Source organism: Anopheles gambiae, chromosome 2 (assembly GCF_943734735.2).
Source record: "Anopheles gambiae chromosome 2, idAnoGambNW_F1_1, whole genome shotgun sequence".
NCBI lineage: Eukaryota > Metazoa > Arthropoda > Insecta > Diptera > Culicidae > Anopheles > Anopheles gambiae.
This window is the reverse complement of record NC_064601.1, coordinates 51466618-51489203: the sequence shown is the minus strand read 5'-3', so window position 1 is coordinate 51489203 and position 22586 is coordinate 51466618. Positions and strand designations below refer to the sequence as shown.

General features: G+C 41.7%; 1 protein-coding gene across 2 annotated transcripts in view; it reads left to right on the top strand.

Annotated features, from left to right (window-relative positions):
• LOC1274076 (protein pellino) overlaps positions 1 to 9902 on the top strand; it is a 40054-nt gene extending 30152 nt beyond the window's left edge. For both annotated transcript variants that reach the window (XM_061643026.1, XM_061643027.1), the window contains exons 5-9: positions 3698 to 3889; positions 6934 to 7221; positions 7307 to 7460; positions 7546 to 7723; positions 7822 to 9902. In XM_061643026.1, coding sequence (XP_061499010.1) covers positions 3698 to 3889; positions 6934 to 7221; positions 7307 to 7460; positions 7546 to 7723; positions 7822 to 7948 — 939 coding nt within the window. In that variant the 3' untranslated portion in view covers positions 7949 to 9902. The remainder of the gene's footprint in view (positions 1 to 3697; positions 3890 to 6933; positions 7222 to 7306; positions 7461 to 7545; positions 7724 to 7821) is intronic.
• Positions 9903 to 22586: the final 12684 nt, after the last annotated feature.

Genomic DNA, 22586 nt, shown 5'->3' with positions numbered 1-22586 from the left:
TCGCAGGTTTCTTGGTAGGGCGAGGGCTTACGTCTAAACGACGACAACACGCCACTGATGCTGCCCGGTTCCGTGTCTAACCTTTACACATGGCTTCGCTGGGTGGTAGCGATGAAGGACTGTGTTATGTTTGGCCTCTTTCATGCTTATGTTTAGTGCTGTATCTATCTTATGCTCGCTCTGATGTGTCTAATTGTATAATTGTGCAGATTTGTAAGAGATCGTCAATTTTGATTCAATAAAACGGCTGATATTTGTGTTTTTAATCAGACGATTTTGCTATTAGATTTTATTTAAATCTCTGTCGAATAGTGATGTGTGTAAAAAATTACATCTTTCTTTATCTATCCTCCCTCATTCCTAGTAATTTGTCCACATAATCATATTTATTGGTGATTTGTTGGCTGCATGCATCCAACTGCCCATAATAATCCTTCCGGAATCTGACTAGAGTGCAGTGCACCATGGCAGAGGAACGTTCTTGTTTGCCGCGAGTAGTTCATTGCGAGTGGGCACTAGTACTAGAAAAAGCATAATTATTATTCTCCTGTGCCAAGCGTTTTCGACACACTCAGGTGCACTCACGTGGGTTTATTCCGCAAACCTATTTATAATTTCCTTCGTGAGATGGGTGTGGGTATCGAAGGGCAGGATCGAACGCGGAATAATCATTACGCGAGTTATTCAAGTGAAATAATGTATGTTTTGCTTTAATGAACGAAGTATATTAAATTTGCAACCCGTGTAAATTGTCTTATTGCATCATATTTTATTATCAGTCTGTGATAAGTGTATGAATGTTGTATTGTCTGATTGTGCTGTGTTGTTTGCAGAACATGCCATGTGGTTTTGTTTGATTTTCTCGTTCTACCCACATTGACTAGCACCATTCGTTGGCAGCCCTTCAGTATTTGGCGGTTTGAGGTGAAGTTAAGTAAACGGCTTCAATGAATGTAAGGCTTCATGTGCATTTATCGCATCGGAACTACAAAGGCAGCAGCATTTCAACGGATGCCCAGTGCAGTAGTATTGCTCACTGAAGAATATTGTTGTGTGATAAATTGTACTAAAGCATTGACATGAATAAACTTCTACCGTATGAACATACCCGAAAGCTGGCAGCAAAAATGTACTTGGAATTCAGGTGACATTTTAACGTTTTATTGTTTCTCGTTTCCTTTTGCTTAGCATTTAGATTCTACTCAAATGTCTCATTTAACGTTGATAGCTTGTATGTGAGCAGCAAAAAAAGGGCTGATTCCTATCAGTGCCACACAAATGTCGAAAGGAACATAAAAAGTTTAAAGACGCGTGTATGGAATGATTGACATTTGTTGACCAAATAAATGCTGCTTGTTACCAAACGTAATGATTGGGTTTTCATGTAATTGGTGAGAATTATAGTTTTTTTTTATTCCGCAATAACGGTTCGGCCCGGTTGTATTTTTTGTTTACTTACAACAACAAAAATGTATCAATGATGATCAGTTATCGAATTTTGGTAGTGCGAAATGAAAAAGAGGATATTTTTTACATTTTATCTGCAAGAGATCGCCAATTTGTATGTTTTTGTTTAATTTCTACTGCTGCACATGTTTGACAAACGTTCATTGGGGGTACGCAAGGGTTTTTTGGAGGGAGGACATACAAGAGGTACTCGTTTTAATTGCAAGACATGAATAATTAGCACAGTTTGGTTTAACATACGTTAAACGTATAATGAAAGTAAAAATTAATTAATAATAAATGATAATGTTGAAAAACCTTTGCAACCATGGACGGCGCAAAAAAAAAGATAAATGAGCGGCAATGATTAACAATTTCATAATCTTCGTAAGTTGTGTTCTTGCCTCTTTTGTATTCCACTGTGTATGTCCGTTGTGCATGCGAAACGATTGCATCCAGATGAAAGAGATGTATTCGAACACCCCACTCTGCTCGGTTGAATGCTCGTCCTTGAGACGCTAGTACCACAAATATGTTCGAACAAATAAGTTTGAAGAAGCGAGAGCTCCATCCTACGTTGATGGTCACTGGAGCATTGCACTTTCTTTGTGTCACTGTGTAAACAGTTCCAGCTTGCGAGTACGGGTGGCGATAACCCACAGCAGCAGCACCAGCACCAGCATTCGGGACACAATTCTCGGATCATCGCACAGCTAAAACCGTGTCGAAAAGAGCATTGACTTTGAGGTGGTAAAAAGTCGACAAGGAGATGCTATAAAAAAAGACTGTGCAATATTATTCAAATTCAGCTATCGGGGCGTGTTTGTGTTCTGGAGTATGGTCTTTATGTGGTTTTATATGCATGTCCTATCGAGTTTAAAACAGCTTTTCGCACAACTTCATCTACTTTATAAAGTTTTAAATTTATTTCCATGGTAGGACTATTGTTCGTGGCTCCTATCGTGAGCTATTGATTGTTAACAACGCGAAGGTTATGAGTTGCATATAAATGGTTAAATAACGTTCCATTTCTAATTTTCGACTGCAGTGTGTGATGCAATTTTTGACCATTTTGTTCAATTCTCGATTGTAAAGTTTGCACCATATAGGGTTAGGGGGTTGGTAACTACAGCCCAGTGGTGCTTGGAAATTGTGTGTGTGTGTGTTTTATAATTCCCACAAATCAACACAAACTAACGCGATTGAAAACAGTGCTAAGGCCAACCCTGTCGCAAAGCAACTCTTGAGCTGAGAGACGACCAAAAAATCTATGTTGTGTGTGGCTGGAATGAAACTTTACTTTTCAACGACTTCGAGTGGGTATGTCGAGGGCGTGTGTGTGAATGCATCGTAAGGAAAGCGTAGATTTTACTTTTTTACAAATTGTTCCATGGAGGTAAAGATGCTAAAGACAACTTGATTGTAGGTTTGCCTAACATAATCTGTGTTTTTGAGGGTTGCTTCTCATGCTTGAAACGAGATCATATGTAGTAGCAATGTATAAAACAAGCATGCGAGTTAGAGGGAGTTAGTAATTATTTAATTATTTATTTATTTCGACAATATACTGGTACTTCATAGACTTGTCACTTAATTCTATATGTTAAAATTAATCTTACCTATTACCGAGTGCGACGAATTTAAAATCCTAGTTTAAAAGCTCTGCATTTTGCAGAAATGTACGTTGTCTATAGTTGGTGGATTATCATTAAAGTGATTAAAAAAATGAACATATCTTTTCAGCTGTAATTTTTATTTATTTATTTCGTTTGACTTTCAACCAAGCCACGTGTATCGCCGATGGTAGATTTGGTGAAGAGCATTCGAATAAGTAAACTCGATTAAGTAATTGAAACCTAATACCGTTGATGAATGGTTGCAGGCGACGCTTCCAAAAAGCGTGTGTGCTGCAGGTAATTGTGTGCCACTGGCGCTACGAACACTTGTATGGAATCTAGTCTTTCGAAATTATTTTATATTATCTACTCACACACAGCAGAGCGTGTGGCCAGTGTGTTTAGTGGGCTTTGTTGATTAAAGATTAAGCGATTTATAGATAGCCTTACCGAATGGTAACTGAAGCGTACGCGCGTTGGAAACAATTGAACATTTCAATTTATAACGCAATCAATTATATAGTCACAGAGATTGATTTTGTCTTTCCAAATACCAACAGCAAATGTAATTAACCTCACCAATTTCGTAATGTTTCTTATCACTTATATGCTTTTGCCCTTCTTTTTCTTTTTAGGTGGGACGATCATCCGAATCGCCGATAGATTTCGTTGTGATGGACACTCTACCAGGTGACAAGAAGGATGCAAAAATTGTGCAGAGCACAATTTCCAGATTCGCCTGCCGAATTCTGGTGGATCGGGCTGATGGCAACAAGGCGCGGATATATGCAGCCGGATTCGATTCGAGCAGAAACATATTCCTAGGGGTACGTTTTGAATGTAAACGCAAACTGTAATCGATTTACCTATGGTGTTGTGTTGTGAATGTGGAATGTGTTTATTGTTGTTTCATCACGATGGTTTGATGAACACTTTGTTTGTTGTGTTGTTTAATTCCGCTGCTTTCATCGTTGGTCCGTAAATCAGAAACGAAAGAGAAAACGGATGTAAAATATGATGATATGCTCTTCAGCTTTTGCGTGTCCCATACTTTGCTGTAGTGTGCGGAAGATCGTGGTTGAACGGAAGAACATGATCATATGATTTTTTTTTGTATTCCATGACTAGTGAAAGGGAAATTTATAATCCAAAGCTTAAAACCAGGGATAGCTCAAAGATGGTACGGTGAACCGTCTGGAGTGTCTTTCGCGATTTACTCAGCTGTGTTGCCAGATGAGCAGGAAGTGAAAGATTCAAACAGGTTTGACAAATGCGTTTGCTGCTCTGCTGCATACGATCATTGGAAGCCATTTGGTATGGATATGGTTGAGTATGGTTGTGATGCCAATTGCCAATGACCGTGGCTTTTTTTTAATCGGCCTACACTGCTGCTTATGTGTGCCGGTATTGATCGAGCACTTTCGATGATGGTGTCTAGCGGTGCACTTGTCGTGGTGGAATCTGTTTGATTTTTTACGCCACCGACAGATAGACAGACAGCCAGCGAGCCGGCCAGCCGAGCAGATACCGTTGGTAATGATAATGAAAATACAACCGGCTTAAACGGGCAACTCCGGCATGGTAAGTTGTCGCGATAGTAGCTGGATATTTGTAACGTCATGGTATTGAAGCATGTTGAAAGCCGCCGTGATGTGTTGTAAGGCAAAAGGAGGGGTCGCTACGAAGCCGTAACCGGGTGCCAGGAAAGTCGCCTGCTGCCGCCGCTTAGATAACTGGCCAAAGTGGGTGGCGTATTGTGTTACGTCGTAGTAAAAAATAAAGCTGATATTTTGATGATTTGCACTCATTAACGCAGCGATCAAGGGATGAAATTATTTGATGAAATTGTTGTACGATAGCTTTGCGTAAAGCATTTCCGTAAATGCATTGTATGTTTAGTTATATCGTACAGCAGACAGAAATCACATTTGCATTCAAAGGTCATCGGATTTCGCAACACAATTTCTCGATCTCGATAGTCATTGTATTGTCTATCAGATTCGGTATACAACGGACACCAACGCACTTACAACGAAGAGATAAAACAAAAAACTGAAAAAACAAGGGTGTGAAAAAAGAAATCAGTCAATCGTTATCTTTAAAGCTGGTAGAGTAAGTAAGCTGGCTTCCGGTGAACGAGTTAGCATGTAAATATGGATACACAGACATGGCTCAGCGTAAGATTTGTGTTTGGTTTAGATTAAGCAAGGGAACGGCAAAGTTTAAATGGCTATAAGATAATGTGATGTAATATCACAAAATGTGTGCGGCCACATGTGAAACTAGAAGCATGGAACATGGAACATGGAAGTAAACGTTGGTAATAATGGGCGCTGTGAAACTTACGTGGGGTTTTGTTGTTATTTTGAAGCAATGTTTATATGTGTGTACGTCCAGCGAACTGTTTTGACCATAAATGAATTCTTTTTTTACTCCCGTTCGCCCAAATCTGACCGGCACAATGCTAACTTTTGTACAGTACCGGTGCGTGTGTGTTTAGTCATTGTGTTGTTCCTTTTAGTGGGACAAACCCAAGACACTCCAGCACCTACTACTACTACTACTTCCACGACTTTAAGCTGACTCAGGTCAGTACGTTTGGGTTTGTTCGAAAGATTGCGCGACGCTAATGAATTGAGGTGTGTTTAACGTTAGAGTACGTTTCAGCGTGCGTGTTCGTGGAAATAGTGCTATAGAGGCGGCTGGGAAACGGATATGCGAGCATAACAGAGCATTTTTTAGGCGCTTCTGAACTAGCATTATGAACAAAGATTGTTTTTCTTTTGTGTTATAAGAACTATATGTCTTTTATTTGTGCATACAATTTTAATGTTTGATAAATTGCATTCACGAAAGCGATGGATCTTCAGGTTTTATTTTTATTACTATTAGAGAAACAATAAGTCACACAATGTCCAACACAGACCATTATCGATATGCAAATAACGCGATTTTATGGATTGCCGTTTTTCCATTTAAAGACAACGGTTTGTCTAATTAAACCGCAACATGCAAATCTTTCTTTCTTGACTGCAATGGACTGAAACAGTTGCCACTCTTCTCTCGCTTGGTGTAATATTTCTTCGCCCCGTTTCTTTGTCACCTTCCTCAGCATATAATACCGTGTCAACTGCGTAGTACTCCATACCACATCTGACTTGTGTTCTGATTTTTCTTTATCATCTCTGAAACGCCCGCCACGCTGCTGGAACAACAACGACGCATTTTTGTTTGTGGCCTTTGTGTGTGTGGTGTATGTGGTCTGTCTCTGGCTAGCTGCTGGAGCCGTCGTGTGTCTGAGGCCGCTTTGTGGTGCTGTATTTGTTGTGTGGAGTAGTACCTGCAGGATTATCATGGCTCTTGCCATATTCTGCTTCTTTCGTTGGAAGCGTACGCCCGTGTTCATTTTTGATGGAACGGTTGCGGATGTGTTGCTCTCCAAATCACGTACAGTGGCCGCCGTTCACATCAGGCCGGATCTTCGATTCGTTGAAATTGGAAAGGAAGCCCGTCTGTGCACTTCCAAGCGGCATTGCCTCGAATGTGCTCCTACAACGCACCTTCATGTGTGCTTCCATGTGGATACACCGGCACAAAAGATCGTTCAAAGTGGTTTCGATTGGAGGGTGGTGGTGGGGTGTTGCTGCGCAATAAATTTACAAATTAATTAATCCATTGCGGTTTTACTTTGCTCTTTGTCTATGTTTAGTTGTTTGCCTAAAATGTTGTTAAGAATAATACATGGAGCGATCAATATTGGCGATATTTTTTTAACAAGTTCTCTGAATTTCAATTCATCATTAATAGCTGTATTGTATAATAAAACTCGGGTCGTTTTTAACCTTTTCTGATATTGATTATTGCATTGCAGGAAAAGGCCACCAAATGGCAGGACAACGTAGAAATCGATGGCCTCACGACAAACGGCGTACTGATAATGCATCCAAAGGGCGACTTTTGCGGTGGCAACGCAGACTGTGGCCAGTGGCGTGAAACGTCCGTTGGAGGCGATGTGTTTAGCTTGCGGGAATGCCGCTCGGCCCAGCAGAAAGGACAGCAGATCTATGACGAGTCGAATGTGCTGCAGGACGGCACCCTTATCGATCTCTGTGGGGCGACGCTTTTATGGCGCTCGGCCGAAGGTTTGCGGCATTCACCGGTACGTGTTGCGATGCGGGCATGAAAGCGGTGGCACGGGTTGAAAGGAGCAGTGAAAGGCTAATATTTGTTGTGTTTCATTTTAGACCAAGAAGGACCTGGAAAAGCTTGTCGACGAAATCAACGCAGGAAGGCCGCAGTGCCCGGTGGGCCTGAACACGTTAGTTATTCCTAGAAAAGTGTCATTGGGTGATCACGTCAATCAGCCTTACGTTTATCTGAACTGTGGTCATGTGCAGGGTAGGTATTTTTGTGATTGTCGTTAGAAACGCAAAATTTATCAAAAACTGTACTAAAACACTGTTTTTTTTTTTAATTGGTTTAGGTCAGCACGGTTGGGGTCAGGACAAAAATACAAACGCACGACGGTGTCCGATGTGTCTGGAGGTTGGGCCGGTGGTGACGCTGTGCATGGGTGTTGAGCCTGCATTCTATGTCGATTCGGGTCCACCGACGTATGCATTCAATCCATGCGGTCACATGGCGACTGAAAAAACGGTCAAGTGAGTAGTCAGTTACATTATTAGTTTTCGATTAAAAAAAAAACAAAAGAAAAACAAAAACTTATTAAATTTATCTCTCTATCTCTCTATTTCACCAGGTATTGGGCAAATGTCGACATACCTCACGGTACCAACGGTTTCCAGTCGGTTTGCCCGTTCTGTGCGACCCCGCTTGTAGGATCTCCCGGGTACATAAAGTTGATTTTCCAGGATAATTTAGATTAATTGCGCCATCATCTTCTCATGCTTTATTTCTTCACCCGTCACGTGTTATGTCGTCGTCGTCGTCGCCGTCGCATCGCACTCGCGGCCGCCTATTTTCCGAGAGCCAGTTTATGGTGAGCTGAAAACGCTTAAAAATCCGTGATTGAAACGCTTAAGACGATTCAGCCAGAAGCGCCATCTAGTGTACGGTATCGGAAAGTGTTCGTGTATGATTCAAGGCTAGCGCCACCTATCGGCGCGTAGGTAGTTTTACTTCTGAACCTCTCTTGCAAGCTCGCAATTTTCAAATTCAATGTTCATCATAGCGGCATTTTGTTCTTTATTATCAGTTTGAGCCGTGCTTTATGGTACGGTCTATGTGTAGAGTATCTGTTTAATATTCCAGTTTATTATTGAAGTGTTAATGTATTTTACCCGTTAATTTAATGTCGAATGAAGCGGAGGAGACGGTGTTGATCGGAAAGTGGCGCAGCAACCGCGAACGCTTAGATGGGAAGCGGGATTGGAACAATCAGTAATACAAACCAAACATAATTATTATACACAAATCGATTGAAATCTGCTGCACCGCTGGATCACACAACACTGAAGTGACGTAATTTACAACGGAAACAGTACGAGCCTTTAAATCGTGAGCTGGCTGGCACCCGACTAGTAATGGTTACCCGGGCACATTGTAGGTTCGTTTTTTTACATACACAATACGTTTAGTAGTGGGCACGTGACAGCATCAAGAGTGGTTTGAACGCATTCTCATGTATGGTTAAGTTACGTTGAACGATTGTGTTATTGCGGTAGTTTCGAAACTGATGAAATTGTAAAGAAAAAAACTCGCTAACGAAAAGCGTGTGCACGGCGAATACGGCGCATAGTGTTTGAAATAGCATCTTGTCTTAGAATAAATTGAATTCTCTCTATAGCCTTCTTTCGTGCGAATATACCGGGTCATAGCGCGGATGCATTACGCCATCTACGCCTCACATCTTGAACGCACCTCGTGTCAGTGTGCAAAGCAAAGTGAACAATTCTGTAGCACTTATTGAGGATTGAAGGAAACGTGCGTATCGTTGATCCTGTGGATATAACGACTTCATCATCTAGATTGGTTTAGTTAAACAGTTAAGGTTAGTGTTTAGTTTGCTCTTGTTTTAAGGACACACCATTGGAATTACTTTTCAACCCCCAAAATGAACTGATTATGTTTTGCGATTAGTTTGCCATTCGGTTTAAATCGTTTGTACTTGTTTATTTTGCTTCTATGTTTCGAGACGCATTTTTTTCCTTTTTTATTTTCTTACACATTATTGAAGTAGAAAAATGAAACTAATTGTAGACTTTGTGATTTCGATTATTACACTTGCTCTCAATTTTCAAATCAAATAAATTACTAGTGAATTGAATTGGTTGTGTTGAGCTAAGTAATAAAACAAACAAGCCATGTTTTAATCGTGTGTGAGCGTGTTATTAACAACCGGAACCGAAGGCGGCGATAATGAAGTGTGGAGATTTGGAAAAGTGTCTCAAAGAGGTTGCAAAATTTGTGACGGGAAAGCAAAGTAAATATCGTGCAGCGTGAAAACAGCTTTATCCTTAGTTGATAAAGATTCACGCGTTCAAAGTTAACGCGGAGCAAACGTGCACGATGAAGTTTAAAACTAGTATGTTAGTGAATTTCGTTCGTTCAGGGTTCTGTAAACGCGTTGAGATTGCTTCTATTTCTCGATAGTGGCACGCACTACGAAATCAAGCAGCAAAATGAAATTATACACAAATATGAACAAAGCAAATGAAAAGAAAAAAAAACAAGAACAAGAACAATAGCCCAATAATGCGAAAAACATAGTATGGAAGAATCTTCATTTGCGAAGAAACATGTACATAAAGTATTGATAAGACAATTGCATAAAATAATTAGATAATGTAAGCATGTGTGATGTGCGCGTCGTGAAAAATATCCAACTGGGAGTGTGCGTTTTTTGTCTCCTCATACCGAAATTATTTTATTTGTTGTATTGCCTATATTACGAAAGATTGGCATCATTAATTGTTGTTGTAGCAAATTGTAATTAAAAATAGCCATGTCTTTCTTAAAGATTGTTTTCGCCTAATTGTCACCGTCAAAGACAGCAAGAACGCAAGTGCAAACATTTTAATTGCTTTCGGTCCACCGCCCTTTCCTTGCTCACTTCGGAACAGAGTTGTCATCGTGTCAAGTCTGTCAGGAAGAACATTGCATTGCGCTGAACCGTTCCGGGCGATAGGGATCGGAAAACTTTAGAAACATCTTTCTCTCCCTTGTACCGGTCGGCGGGAAATAGTTGAGGACGGTTTGCTGAAAAATCGTTCATCTACCGGGAAAGGTGTCATTTTTCAACCGATTTAATGTCCCCGCGCGGTGAAAGGTAGGCCCGCCCTAGGTAGCTGTGTTACCCCGCCCCGCGGGACGGGAGCAAGATACATAGTAACTTCGCGTACAACGAGTGTCTTGCAAACAGTGGTGTTATCCGGCACAGCGATGGCGGAGGCGCATTCCGCACAGCAGGAGGCCACCCCTGGAGGAAGCGGAACGCATTGCAAACAACGTCTTGATCTCCGTTATCATCAGGGAGATGGCTATAATTTTTAATTTATTAAACCTCCTTCCACCGCCAACGCCCATCAACCCAACCCACCCAGTCGGCAGTATCATCCACATCCCATCGCTCTTTCGCAGCGGAAGTAACTGTAAAAAGCGGGCGCGAGCGCGCTTTGTCACCGGAAAGAGATCGTTGCCTGTTCCGGTTCCTGCTGGCCTCCTCCTCGATGCTGCTGTTTCTGCTCGCTCGTAGGACAACGCTTTTTCGTTGTTTCATTCTCTGCCTTACTTTGCGTCAATGTGGTTGCGTTGGAATTTGGTGTGGAGTCAGGGGCAGAACGCAGTGCAAACGGAGCTTTTTGTTCCTGAAGCAAAGTGCAGTAAAGAAGAGGAAGGGCAGACGGGGTGTGTGGGGTGCGTGGTCGTACTGGGTACGCGTATACCCCGATCCGTTTCGTCGTTTGCATGCATTTTTCATCGATGCCATTCGGTGTCGTTAGCGCATCGCAAGAAAGGTGGAAATTCCTCACCGACGAAGTCCTTGTCGGTGGAGTTGGCACAGGTGGTAGCAACAATGTGAGCCGGAAGAACATGGGGGAGCCGGGGGGGGGGGGAGATGGAGGGAACATTAAGCATACAGAGAGACGGGGCAGATTTGTGGGAAGCTACAGAAAGGAAGTTTTCATTTCATGGCGGTACGTACTGCTGCTAGTCGGCGGACGCGCATCTGGGCGACTGTGGCAGGGAAAGGGGGAAAGAGCAAACCGTGGAAAGGATGGCACAAAAATGTATAATTTCTCGTTTCAATTCCCCTTTATTGTGGGAGCATCGAAAGCGTCCCTGGGGCTAGCGAATACCGGACGGATATGCTACGAAATGGGAGACTCCCAGCGTGTAAGTTTCAAAGTAACTTTGTGTGCCACCCATTACAACGTGCAATGCTGGTGTACTGTACATAATTTCGTACGATTCATACAGCAAAGACACGAAGAACGACGCGCAATGAGCGCTTCACCGTTCGTAACCGGTAGAGTTTTTGTGTATCTTGTGTGCTTCCATTAAAATTTAATAAAAAAACGATCATTTGTATCTTCATGGTAACGCTGCGCTGCAGTGTCTCACAACATTGTGCTGTACGCTTTGTCTACACGGGTTGCCTTGTGCGTTGTGCGGGCGGGCACGTTCATCATATCATCCACGACTGCGACCTGCAAATGTAGCAGTATTGGTGGAATTTAATGTTAGAATAATATTTAAAAACTCACCGTGCAACAATAAACAGTGGATCCTTTTTAATAAACGGTTAGGTAAATTGGAAACTTGCTGCAAAAGCGGTCACATGCTTAAGAACCTGCATCCTAAATGAACGATTGATGAACCCCCCTTTTGCGATGTAATTTATGTAAACATGAATATTGAAAAAGTTGTCGCTGATCGGGGCGGGCAATGCATCAATAGAATGGGAAATGCAATAACAGCGTCGCCGTCCGTCGTCGCCGTCGTCGTCGAAGAAGACACGATCGGTTTGAAATGGAAGCTAGGAGATTCCGTATCCGTAGTGCTACGCGGTTGCATCATGCCCGCTCGTACAATTATTGACAGAACTTTCGATTAGCAAAGTTTTCCGCCTTGCACGGAGAACTTTCGCTCCGCTTGACTTAACACTTTTACCGGAGAGTGCTGCCGGGGGAGCGCATGATGTGAACGAAGGAAATTGTTTCCTCACTCCTCTAGTCCGATCGTATTCCTCTGCCTCTCTTCCTCTCTCTCTGTCTTATTCTATCCCAGTAGGCAAAGGAGAGAATGTGTAATACTGCACACCGGGGTCGAACGGGAACAAACGATAGCGCGCAACGAGCCGAAGGAAATAGTTGTTAAAAAATTATTCTTACAAAAGTACGAGACACACCACACCACCCCATCATCGAGCCTTGAATGTGCTCAGGTTTCTGGCATTCGTCAGGAGAGCTTTCTCGGTTTTACTGAAAAAGTTGTCACACGGACGGGGCCACACCATCACGAGGCAATTTCCCGGTCGTTTGGCAAGTTGGTGAGTTTAAAATAATTAAAAAGAACTTTTGCAATATTCTTCACCGGGGCTATTAGGTGCTAACAGTGGAGCGTTAGAGAGATAGTGAACAGAGGAAGGAGAAGAAAAAAAAACATACAAATGACCACAGCTCGACCCAGAACGAGTGAGAAGCGGATAGCTAAGGAGCGCTTGTAATAGGAATGTGATGACAATGCAAAACAGAAGAAATGTTTCGAGACCTGTCGGGTCCGGTTGTCATGGAGAAACAATAAGACAACATGTCCACGGAGAAAGTGCTTTCGCTCGTGAAAGTTCTTTTAAGTTGCCCAACCATTTAAACGCTTCGACTGTGAGTTCCACTTGCGTGAGTGTGTTACTTCGATTAAAATGTGTAACCATGGATGGAGTTAGCTTGAGCTGATACGATATTTGAGCTTAAGCTGAAAAGAGTATGGTTCGATCGGATCAGACAAATAGTTTTAGAGATACAGTGGCGAAAACGTAAAGTCGGACACCTCAAATTTTAACCTATTATTTGACTTTGTGGCACCCTGGACAGTTCCATAGACCTTTTATCGGAAAACTTTTTTCACCCATCGGTGAGGTTATCGGTTATCAATTGATTATATTGATGTAATCTTCAGCTCGATGTCACAATCATAAATAATTATTTTTTTATTCAAACATCCACAAAAATGGATGTTTTTGAAGATTTCTCGACGTCTCTAGTATCCAAATATGTCCTTAATATTCATTTGTTTCTCGTCTATTACTTCTAATAATCATTATATTATGTAGAAAAACTGACAAAATGTTCGCTATAATTTCATTCCAGATATTTTAAAATGATTTCCTTACTCTAAAATTACGAAAAACAATGATATCTTCTTTAAAATTACTCTGATATTTATATAATTTAATCCGGACTAGTCGATGGACCTTTAATCACTGATATAAATTGATTTGAGAACCATATTGGTCAATATTGGCATACTACGCGGTCATTTTGCTATGAAAAATACCGCAGAAGCTTTAAAACTCGCGGTGTCAACAAACCATGGAGCTTTTAATTAAGGAAATTAGCTATCGTTCTCTCATAGAACGTTTGGCAAACTCGGACCCAAAACATGTACTTAATATATAGTTTAGGCTTATTAAAATAATATTGTTATGGCTTTGACCGTATTTTAGGCTTACTTCAGGCCGGTTTAGGCTTCACTGAAGAAAAAATAGTCGCTGGTATGGAATCACATTGACCGATGTTCGACTTTTGGTTTTCGAGTTGACAGAGAAAAATAAAATTGAACACAATTGTTGTTTTAAAAGTTATAACCAATGTGTTGAAATCACCCCACAAGGTTTTCGATGTTACCCCATCATGGTGTCGATCTTACCCACACTGCAGTCTTGATGCAACAAAATACACACTTTTTTATTTTTATCAAAATGTTATCAAAATCAATCCCGAAACCGTAGTTTCTCGTGAGATGTTACATAATGTTGTGAGCAGCCGTGCGTGCCGACCCCTGGAAATAAAGCAAAAGTGTTTAAACATAACACATAATGAATCCAAAAAGCTTTTTCGATTTCTACTAGTAAGTTTACATTGGCAAAAGCATTACGATCGAGTTATGAAAATGGTTAATTATCAACCTTAAAATATTTGTTTATTGGTTTGTTTGTTAGTTTAGTGTCTTGCGAAGGTTTTGCTGAGATACATACTTACATATTATAGAATTAATTTACCTATTAACAGATGGTTGAAGCTGTCAATGAAGGAACGAAAAACAGTTGGTTTAGAGCTGCTCGTGCGCTTCCCTTCTCACGATCATTAAATTTGGAACACCATGCATAGAAAACTGTGCCGTCTTCAATAGCTGTTTGCACCTTCACACCACCACCAAACACCAGACTCGATGTCAGTAATCTTTGTGGCTGATATCGCCAATATGCACCCGAGCCACTTCTGTTTTTGCTCAAATTGTCATCATCTTCGACGATTAACTGTCTGCGTCTTTTACGATCGAAAAGGAATAGGCAAGAGGATGTGGTGACACATGAACACTCTGCCACACGCGAAGATTCAAATTGTATTGGAAAGCAGGAATAGAAATAATCTAACGGTAGCTAGGTAACACAACGACCGACACGACACGCCATACACCATCCCCGAGACATTCCAGAACCGAAGCCATTTCTCAGTCCCGGTGCGAATGTATCATCGTGTGAGATACGGCACCGGTTAGCAGCTGTTAGCTTCTCTCCGGTACCATTTTTCTTCATAAATGTTTCGCTTCTCTGTTTCTGAATGTCCCGTTTCTTTTATTTATTCTTGTGCTAGGGAACCCGCTCCACAACCCCCTGGTTTAGAGAGGGTGGAAGGCGGATGTTCTTCGTGTGAATCCTTGGTGAAGCCCTCCTTGTTTGGTCCCTCTGTACTAAGAGATTTTAGCTGCCCCTTGTTGCGTGTACGGTGGCGAAGGCAGAAGAAATCCTTCGAGTCCTTCGATGTGCCAGTTTTTCCACCTCCATCCTGACCGTGATGGTACTATCTGCTTTATGTGACTTTAAATTTACTTGCTTCCCGGTTTTGGGTTTTTTTCTTTCTCTCTCTCTCCCTCTCTGCCCACAGGGGCTTAAGACCGATTCGTTGTCGCCAGGTTTTTTGTGTTTTTTTTGTGCCGTCACCGACTTGTAACAATTTCTAAAACTTGTGTATTCGGTGCTTAAGGGGTGCTAACGGTTGGAGAGATCTGGGTTTTTTTTATTCGTGGGTTGCTACGCGTATCCCATTTCACACCCACCAAGAACATGCAATTGTTCTTCCGGTCTCCCTACATCAGCCCAGTGGAACGATGAAAATGTTGCTCGGTGTCCTTTCGCGCACAGTTTTTACAGCTTCACACATTCGCTTTTTGTGAGTGTGTGTGCGCGCAAATTTTTAAACCAGAATAAACCAAATGGAAGGTAAAACCGTCCACCGAAGTAAAGTGCAAGGTGTGCTCTTTGAAATGGTTTTAAATTGCTCCTCTTGTTACTGGTTGTTTTGAGGCTAAAATGAGGTGGACCCAACTCCGTACCCAGCTTTGGGCGTAAATGGGTTTGAAGTTTCAAATTCGATTACAAGTTACAAGTATGGTTAGGGGGTATGTTTTAAAAAATTGAATCTGTCTTAAGCATAATAGAGAGATAAATTGTTAGAATGTGATGTGTTTTAGCTGTTTCAAAATGAGCTGTTTCCATTCGATTTTGTGCAGAATGGATTAATTATATAAGTTTTTTTACCAGCAAGCACATAACTAGTACGAAAGCCAGTGAAAAGATATGAAACCGAAAAATAAATTGTCATATAACGTGTGAGTATTTGGGTGAATTAAGCTGTAGGGAGCGGTCCCGCGGTACAGTCGTCAACTCGAACGACTCAATAACAAGCCCGTAATTGGTTCATGCCCGGAATAGACCGCCCCCCCCCCCGTAGAAAGGACTGACTATCCGGCTACGTGGTATTGATTAAAGTCTTGAAAGCCTGTATAGGCCGGCATGTCAGTGTAGGACGTTTACGCCAAATATAAGAAGAAGAAGCTGTAATTGCAATTGATCATACATACTTATTAATTATTATCTCTTGTTGTTGTTTTCTCCATGGTTTATTATGGATTATCGTTTTTGTTAATCGTACGAAGTACATCTGAATGGAGCAGAGGAAAGAGAGGCTGGCGCAAGTGGCAGGACAAGGCAACCACCACAGCAGCAGCACAGCAGTAACAACAGCGACAGCATCAGCGCAGACGACGAGGTGCCCCCATCATCTCTGGATGAGATTGCCAGCGTCATCAAGCAGCTTAAAAGCAATACAGGGTTTCCCACGATTTATTGGTTGGTTCCCATACATTTTTGGTGGGTTCCCATATTTTTTGGTGCGCTCCCACAATTTTTTAGCCTTTTTCCAGAATTTTTTGGTCCAATTGTATTGATATCCAATCGGAAAATACCAATAAATTGTGGGAACGAACTAAAAATCTATGGGATACGAAAAAAAAAATCGTGGGAATGTACCAAAAAATCATGGGAATTGTCCAATAAGTGAGAAACCCTGTAAGTCAGCAAGCAGCGATGGACTGGCGGCCGAGCTCTTCAAGATAGGGCCGGAGAAGCTTACCGTCAAAATGCATCAGTTGATCGTGAAAGTCTGGAAGCAGGAGGAACTACCGGAGGAGTGGAAGCTGGGTGTTATTCACCCAGTCTACAAAAAGGGCGACATGGTGGATTGCTCGAATTTCCGAGCCATCACAGTCCTTAATGCCGCCTAAAAGATGCTGTCCCAGATCCTGTTCTGCAGACTTGCGCCCCTTGCTATAAATTTTGTCGACAGCTACCAAGCTGGGTTTGTTGGAGGCCAATCCACCACCGACCAAATTTTCACTCTACGGCAGATCCTCTAGAAGTGCCGAGAGCGCCAGATCCCAACGCACCACCTGTTCATTGACTTCAAGGTGGCCTACGACACCATAGAACGGAAGGAGCTATGGAGCATCATGCAGCGGTATCACTTCCCTGGGAAGTTGATCCGGCTGTTAGAGGCCACCATGAACGGGGTGCAGTGCAAGGTGAGAGTATCGAACTTGACGTCGGAATCGTTCGAATTTCACAGGGGTCTGAGGCAAGGTGAGGGACTTTCCTGTCTGCTCTTCAACATCGCCCTGGAATGTGTCATTCGAGGCGCGGGGTTATACAACGACATCCGTAACAAGATCCTCTACCGATCTCTCCAATTCTTGGCTTCGCGGATGACATCGACATCATCGGCAGGACAACAGTGAAGGTGTATGAGGCGTACACCCGACTCAAACGCGAAGCAGCAAGTATTGGATTGACGATCAATGCGACGAAGACGAAGTAACTGCTTACCGGAGACTTAGACCATCTGAGTCGTCTATTAGTTGACGGCTACAGTCTCGAGGTGGTAAAGGAGTTTTGCTATCTCGGGACGGTCGTTACTTCGGACAACGACATCAGCAGCGAAATCCGGAGACGCATTGTGCAGGGGAATCGTGCATATTACGGGCTTCACCGACTGCTGAGATCCAGAAGACTTCGAGCCCGCACGAAATATGAGATATATCGCACATTGATTCGCCCGGTGGTCCTCTACGGACATGAATCCAGAACCATCCGAGCGGAGGATGCAAACGCTGTGGGCGTGTTTGAGCGAAATTCTTGGTCACGAACTACTTGGTCGCAAAATCCTTGGTCACAAATTTCTTGGTTACAAACTTCTTGGTCGCAAACTTCTTGATCGCAAACTTCTTGGTCGCAAACTTCTTGGTCGCAAACTTCTTGGTCGCAAACTTCTTGGTCGCTAAATTCATGGTCGCAAATTTCTTGGTCGCAAACTTCTTGGTCGCAAACTTCTTGGTCGCAAAAATGTTGGTCGCAAAATCCTTGGTCGCAAACTTCTTTGTCGCATAATTATTGGTTGCAAGCAACACATTTCAAAGGGTTATATTTTATTAATCTTTTTGCCCGCACGAGTCGATGTAAAAAACGTGTTAAAATGATCGTATTCAAAATAAAAAATCTATTTATTTCATCACGTAAATTAGCTTTTCCCTTACTCAATGTACCAAACAATGGTAGCGGCAGACGATTCGATCGTAGATGCACATGATTCTACCGTAGTGAAACGCGATTCAACCGTACTGGCACGCGATTCGATCGTGGATGCGCTCGTTCGATCGTAGTGGTATGCGATTCGAAGCAGGCGGTTTGAGATTCGATGCAAACGGCACGAGATTCGAACGTAGCTGGAAACAGGTGTATATGATTGCTACATAAATTAACACAAGAAAAATAAAATTATTTCCTAAAACAGAGTTTATGTAAGGAAACTTATTAAATAGGCAAATTTCCTCCCCTTTTGATACAAACCATTTACCCCCATATTACTTACCCAAATGAAGCCAAATAACGAGTTGTACCGTAACCATAAAAGTGAGCCATAATACAAAAAACTTCTACATATAGCGTGTTAATAGCAGATGGTGCTTTTCACCACAGTAGAAAACAAAAAAATCTTGCCCTTCAAGCTCGATAGCAGCGTCGTTTCTGGGCGAGCACAGTAAAATTAAAATCAAATCTAAAACTAAGCTGCGTCCATCCCCCATCCCCTGGCCCATTGTGTGTTCGCAACCAATTCCACTGTTTTAAGTAGCGAAAAACTATGACACCCCCCCCCCCCCCATAAAAAAACTCCTACAACGCTTTTCCTCATTGCACTCGGTAATTGGCCACTGTGGGAGGAGGGTGACGCAGTACAGTATAGGAACATAAGGTGACGACCCTTCCAACGCTTCCCCTTGCCCACGTAGTATGCGCGCATATTACACTTTACCTACAAGCAGCTCTTACGGTCACATTTGGCGACGTCTCTCCGACCCGAACGAGGAAAACGGTGGAAAAAAGCCTTTAATGCGAGAGACCCCGTAAAAAGGTGAATACTTATTTCATGCCACTATTCACTACGTTTCCGTCCGTCCGGGGCCCACTACATCGGGGATGGAAACTCCTACAGTCACAGAGGAACATACCGCTCGCACAGCGTCATCAAAAGAAGCGTTCCGTTTTCCCGCTGGGTGTGGGATGGAAAAGTTTGGAGTTTTTCTTCGCTTACGCTCCCTCTCTCTCTTGGCTGCTTACTCACGGCTCCTCTCAGGACACCGATCATGGACGATAGATCCGTCCGATGCAGCTGCCTTCCGCGATTTCGCGACGCTTTTGGGACATAGAAAGAGAAGGAGGAGATAGAGGAGGAGACAAAGAAGAAGGAGGAAAAACTTTGCTAGCGATATGGGATATCATTTTTGTCAGTTCGTTTCGTTCGAGTGATTCGAGAGCGGTTTGCGGTGACGAAACAACTTTGCGAGAAGAGTGCTGGGGAGGACGGTGCTGTATGGTAATTGGTAGCGAAAACTTTACTGTCCTTCCTGATCTTTCTCCTGCAGGTTCGCTTGCTGTACGCGGTGTACCGTATGCTGCTGTTGCTGCCTCCCAGTGTCAGTGGTGGTGCTGGGGGTGGCGCAGGATAATTTCCTTCTCGCTGTAACGTGTGCATTTTTAACGGATTTTATTTTGCCGCCTTCTTCTTCGACCGGCCTGTGGGGGCCACTTTTTGGAAGCGTATGAATTTGAATGTGCACCGTCCGGGGAGTACGGTCGCCGTTCGGAGCTGTGAATGAAGCTGCTGCTCTTCTTTTTTCGCTTTAAAGGACCGTCTAAACGGATTCCTGCTTATTTTTGCTTAGCTTTTTACGGTAAACGTTTCAGGCTAATCGTAATGGTACTTACCGCTACCACCGTTTACAGTGCTCTTCTCGATGTGTGTGTGTGTGTGTGACTTTATGTGTGAGTGGGAGCTGGCGCTTCAGTTCGTTGGTGCCATATCTCTCAGATCCAGTTGTAGAAGATGAAGAATGTAGCTTTCCACATGGCAAGGGGACCAGTTTGAACCAACGGGATTGGTAAGGACGTAGCAGAAAGTGGGGGTAAGGAGGGACATTTTGGTTTGCCGAAGCCGACAATCTGGACACGGGGATTGGTTGGTTGGTTGGTTGGGGTGGCCGTAAAGCGAAACAATTTCAAAAATTACATGCAAATTTTCGGTAGTTAAACGAGCAATGACAATAAAGTGGAAAATTGTCTCGATTCTCGGGATTATTGGAGCGAAAAGTGAAAAGCGGAATAGATCCGCGTGTCGACCGCTCGTTGCTGCACGGTGTATCTGTTTGTTTGGATGTGGTTGCAGTAGGATGGATATTTTTGTTGAGATATTTGGGTTTTTTTTTAATATTTTGCGACTGAGTGTCTTATCTCTCACACGTTCCCGTGTTTTTCTTTACCGAGTTTTGCCACTGAAAGGACCGTGGCTGGTGGCTGAACGGGGAATTAGTTTGTCCTTTCTTTTGTGACATGAATCGTCCGAAACTTCTCAATCACGCTAGAGTAGCTGTGTGACAAAGGCGTTTGAAAGGGGAGGGGGGGGGGGGGGGGGTGGGGCTGAAGCGACCGCGAGTGCTTCTCATTGGTAGTGGCAAATCATGTCCATTTACAATGGGTGATGTCCGTGACCACTTTAAGGGGAGGAAGAGGAGAGGGAAGGATGGTGTAATTTAAATAATCTTAAGTGTATGCACTGTATTGGTCGAGGTGGTTGGCGTTAGTTAGATAACGAATATTGTGGTGGTTCCAGTTTCCGAGCTAAACCCAAATCGCTTCGATGTTCGCTTAAGTTGTGTGGGAAGAGAGAATTAGGAAACCCATGGCATTTCTCTCCTGTAGTTGTGTTTTTGGTGGTTGATCAGAGTGTAAGACATAGATTGAAAGGGTTTTTAGGGAGAGTTTATTTCATGTCTATTAGTAAAGTTCGGTTTGACCTGTAGCCAAGGAAAAGAAATTTAAAATGTAAGTTATTATTTAAATAACCTCTTTTCCTTTAGTCTGTAAAATTTAATCTCATTATTCAAGCGTATTCTGTAGGACTTGCAACATATGCCATTTAATATCAAATTTAATATTTACCAACAATTTGGAACAATTTTTTTGTTTTAAATCATGAATTTTCTTATGTAACGCATTTTCTGTTTACAAACATTTTAAGAACTAAGCAATGCATGTGAGTTTCTAAACGTGATAAGAAACTGCTGAAATGTTTTTTGCAAGTATTAATTGTTTAATCGCCTCTAATATTAACATTAAAGTGTGTAAAATCTTTAACTTTACAAAGACCTAGTTTGAGATTAACTTAACTCAACTAATTTATGTTCAATTCGATTATTCCAATGATTATGATCATGAAAAACTAGTAGATTTAGACCTGCAACAATTCACTAATGTACTTGGTTAGTAATGACTTATTGGTTTACCCGTAGTACGATAGTCAGTACTGCTATGAAAAGAGTCTATGATCTTACATTCTTGCATGAGTTTAATATGATTGCTTGAATAGGAAACAGTTTTTACATAAACCTACTGTATAAACTTTTCAGCCTCACATAACATTTACAAAAGCAACGTTAAGTAATTAAGTATTCTGGAAAATTCTACAGTGATTGTATGGATAAAAATATTATTTTGAATCGAGCTTTGTCTAAAGAAGTAAATTTGGAACAGTAAAGTAGTAAAAATCATCGTGTTATAACAATGATACTAAATATTTTTAAATTACAGAAATATAACTATTTAAAAAATAATAGCTTTTCCAACTATTGAATTGCAAGCAATTCAACGTATAATATGTCGGCCTTTAATGAATGAAATGGTTAAAGAAAATATCATTTAATTTAAAATTACTGCACTTTTTCCAGCTTGCACCAAATATTTTGCAGAAAGTAGTGGCAGGGCAAATACTTTTTTTGTAATGTTTTTATTAATGATTTTGAGTCTGCAGACTCTGAAAATAGATAAGTAAAACATTTAGGGAGCAGAACTTCCTTAACTATTACCAGAGGGGACGTCTAGTTACTCGGATACCTAATCTTATGAGAAAGTTTTTTTTTAATATACTTTGACCCAACTTAAACACAGAGTTGACCTGAAAATACTATGTCACAAACGTTTTCAAGAACTCTTCACTATTCATCGTAACAGTCGCTAATACTATTCATTAATTTCGAAAAGTAACGACGAGTAAGTTCATAACGTACCTCAAATCAAGATTGTACTAAAACTTTAAATAGTTTTTAAATAGATTTAAATTGTATTTAAAAGCAACGACTGAATTAGCTATTTCTAATACATTTTGTCTGAAACTGTTCCCTCGTTTAATTCAGTCTACCAAACAAATGATTACATTTAAGCATTTGATAATTGGCAATACCTCATTTTTGTTGTACTCTGTACAATTGTTCGGTTTCGAGAATTGATCGGTCAGGGAAATCTTGAAGATACTTTCGTTACTGACAAACCAGTCCTACTTTAGTTATAAGCACTATCCAAACTCATGAATTGATAATATTAATAGATTTGTAAGATAGTCC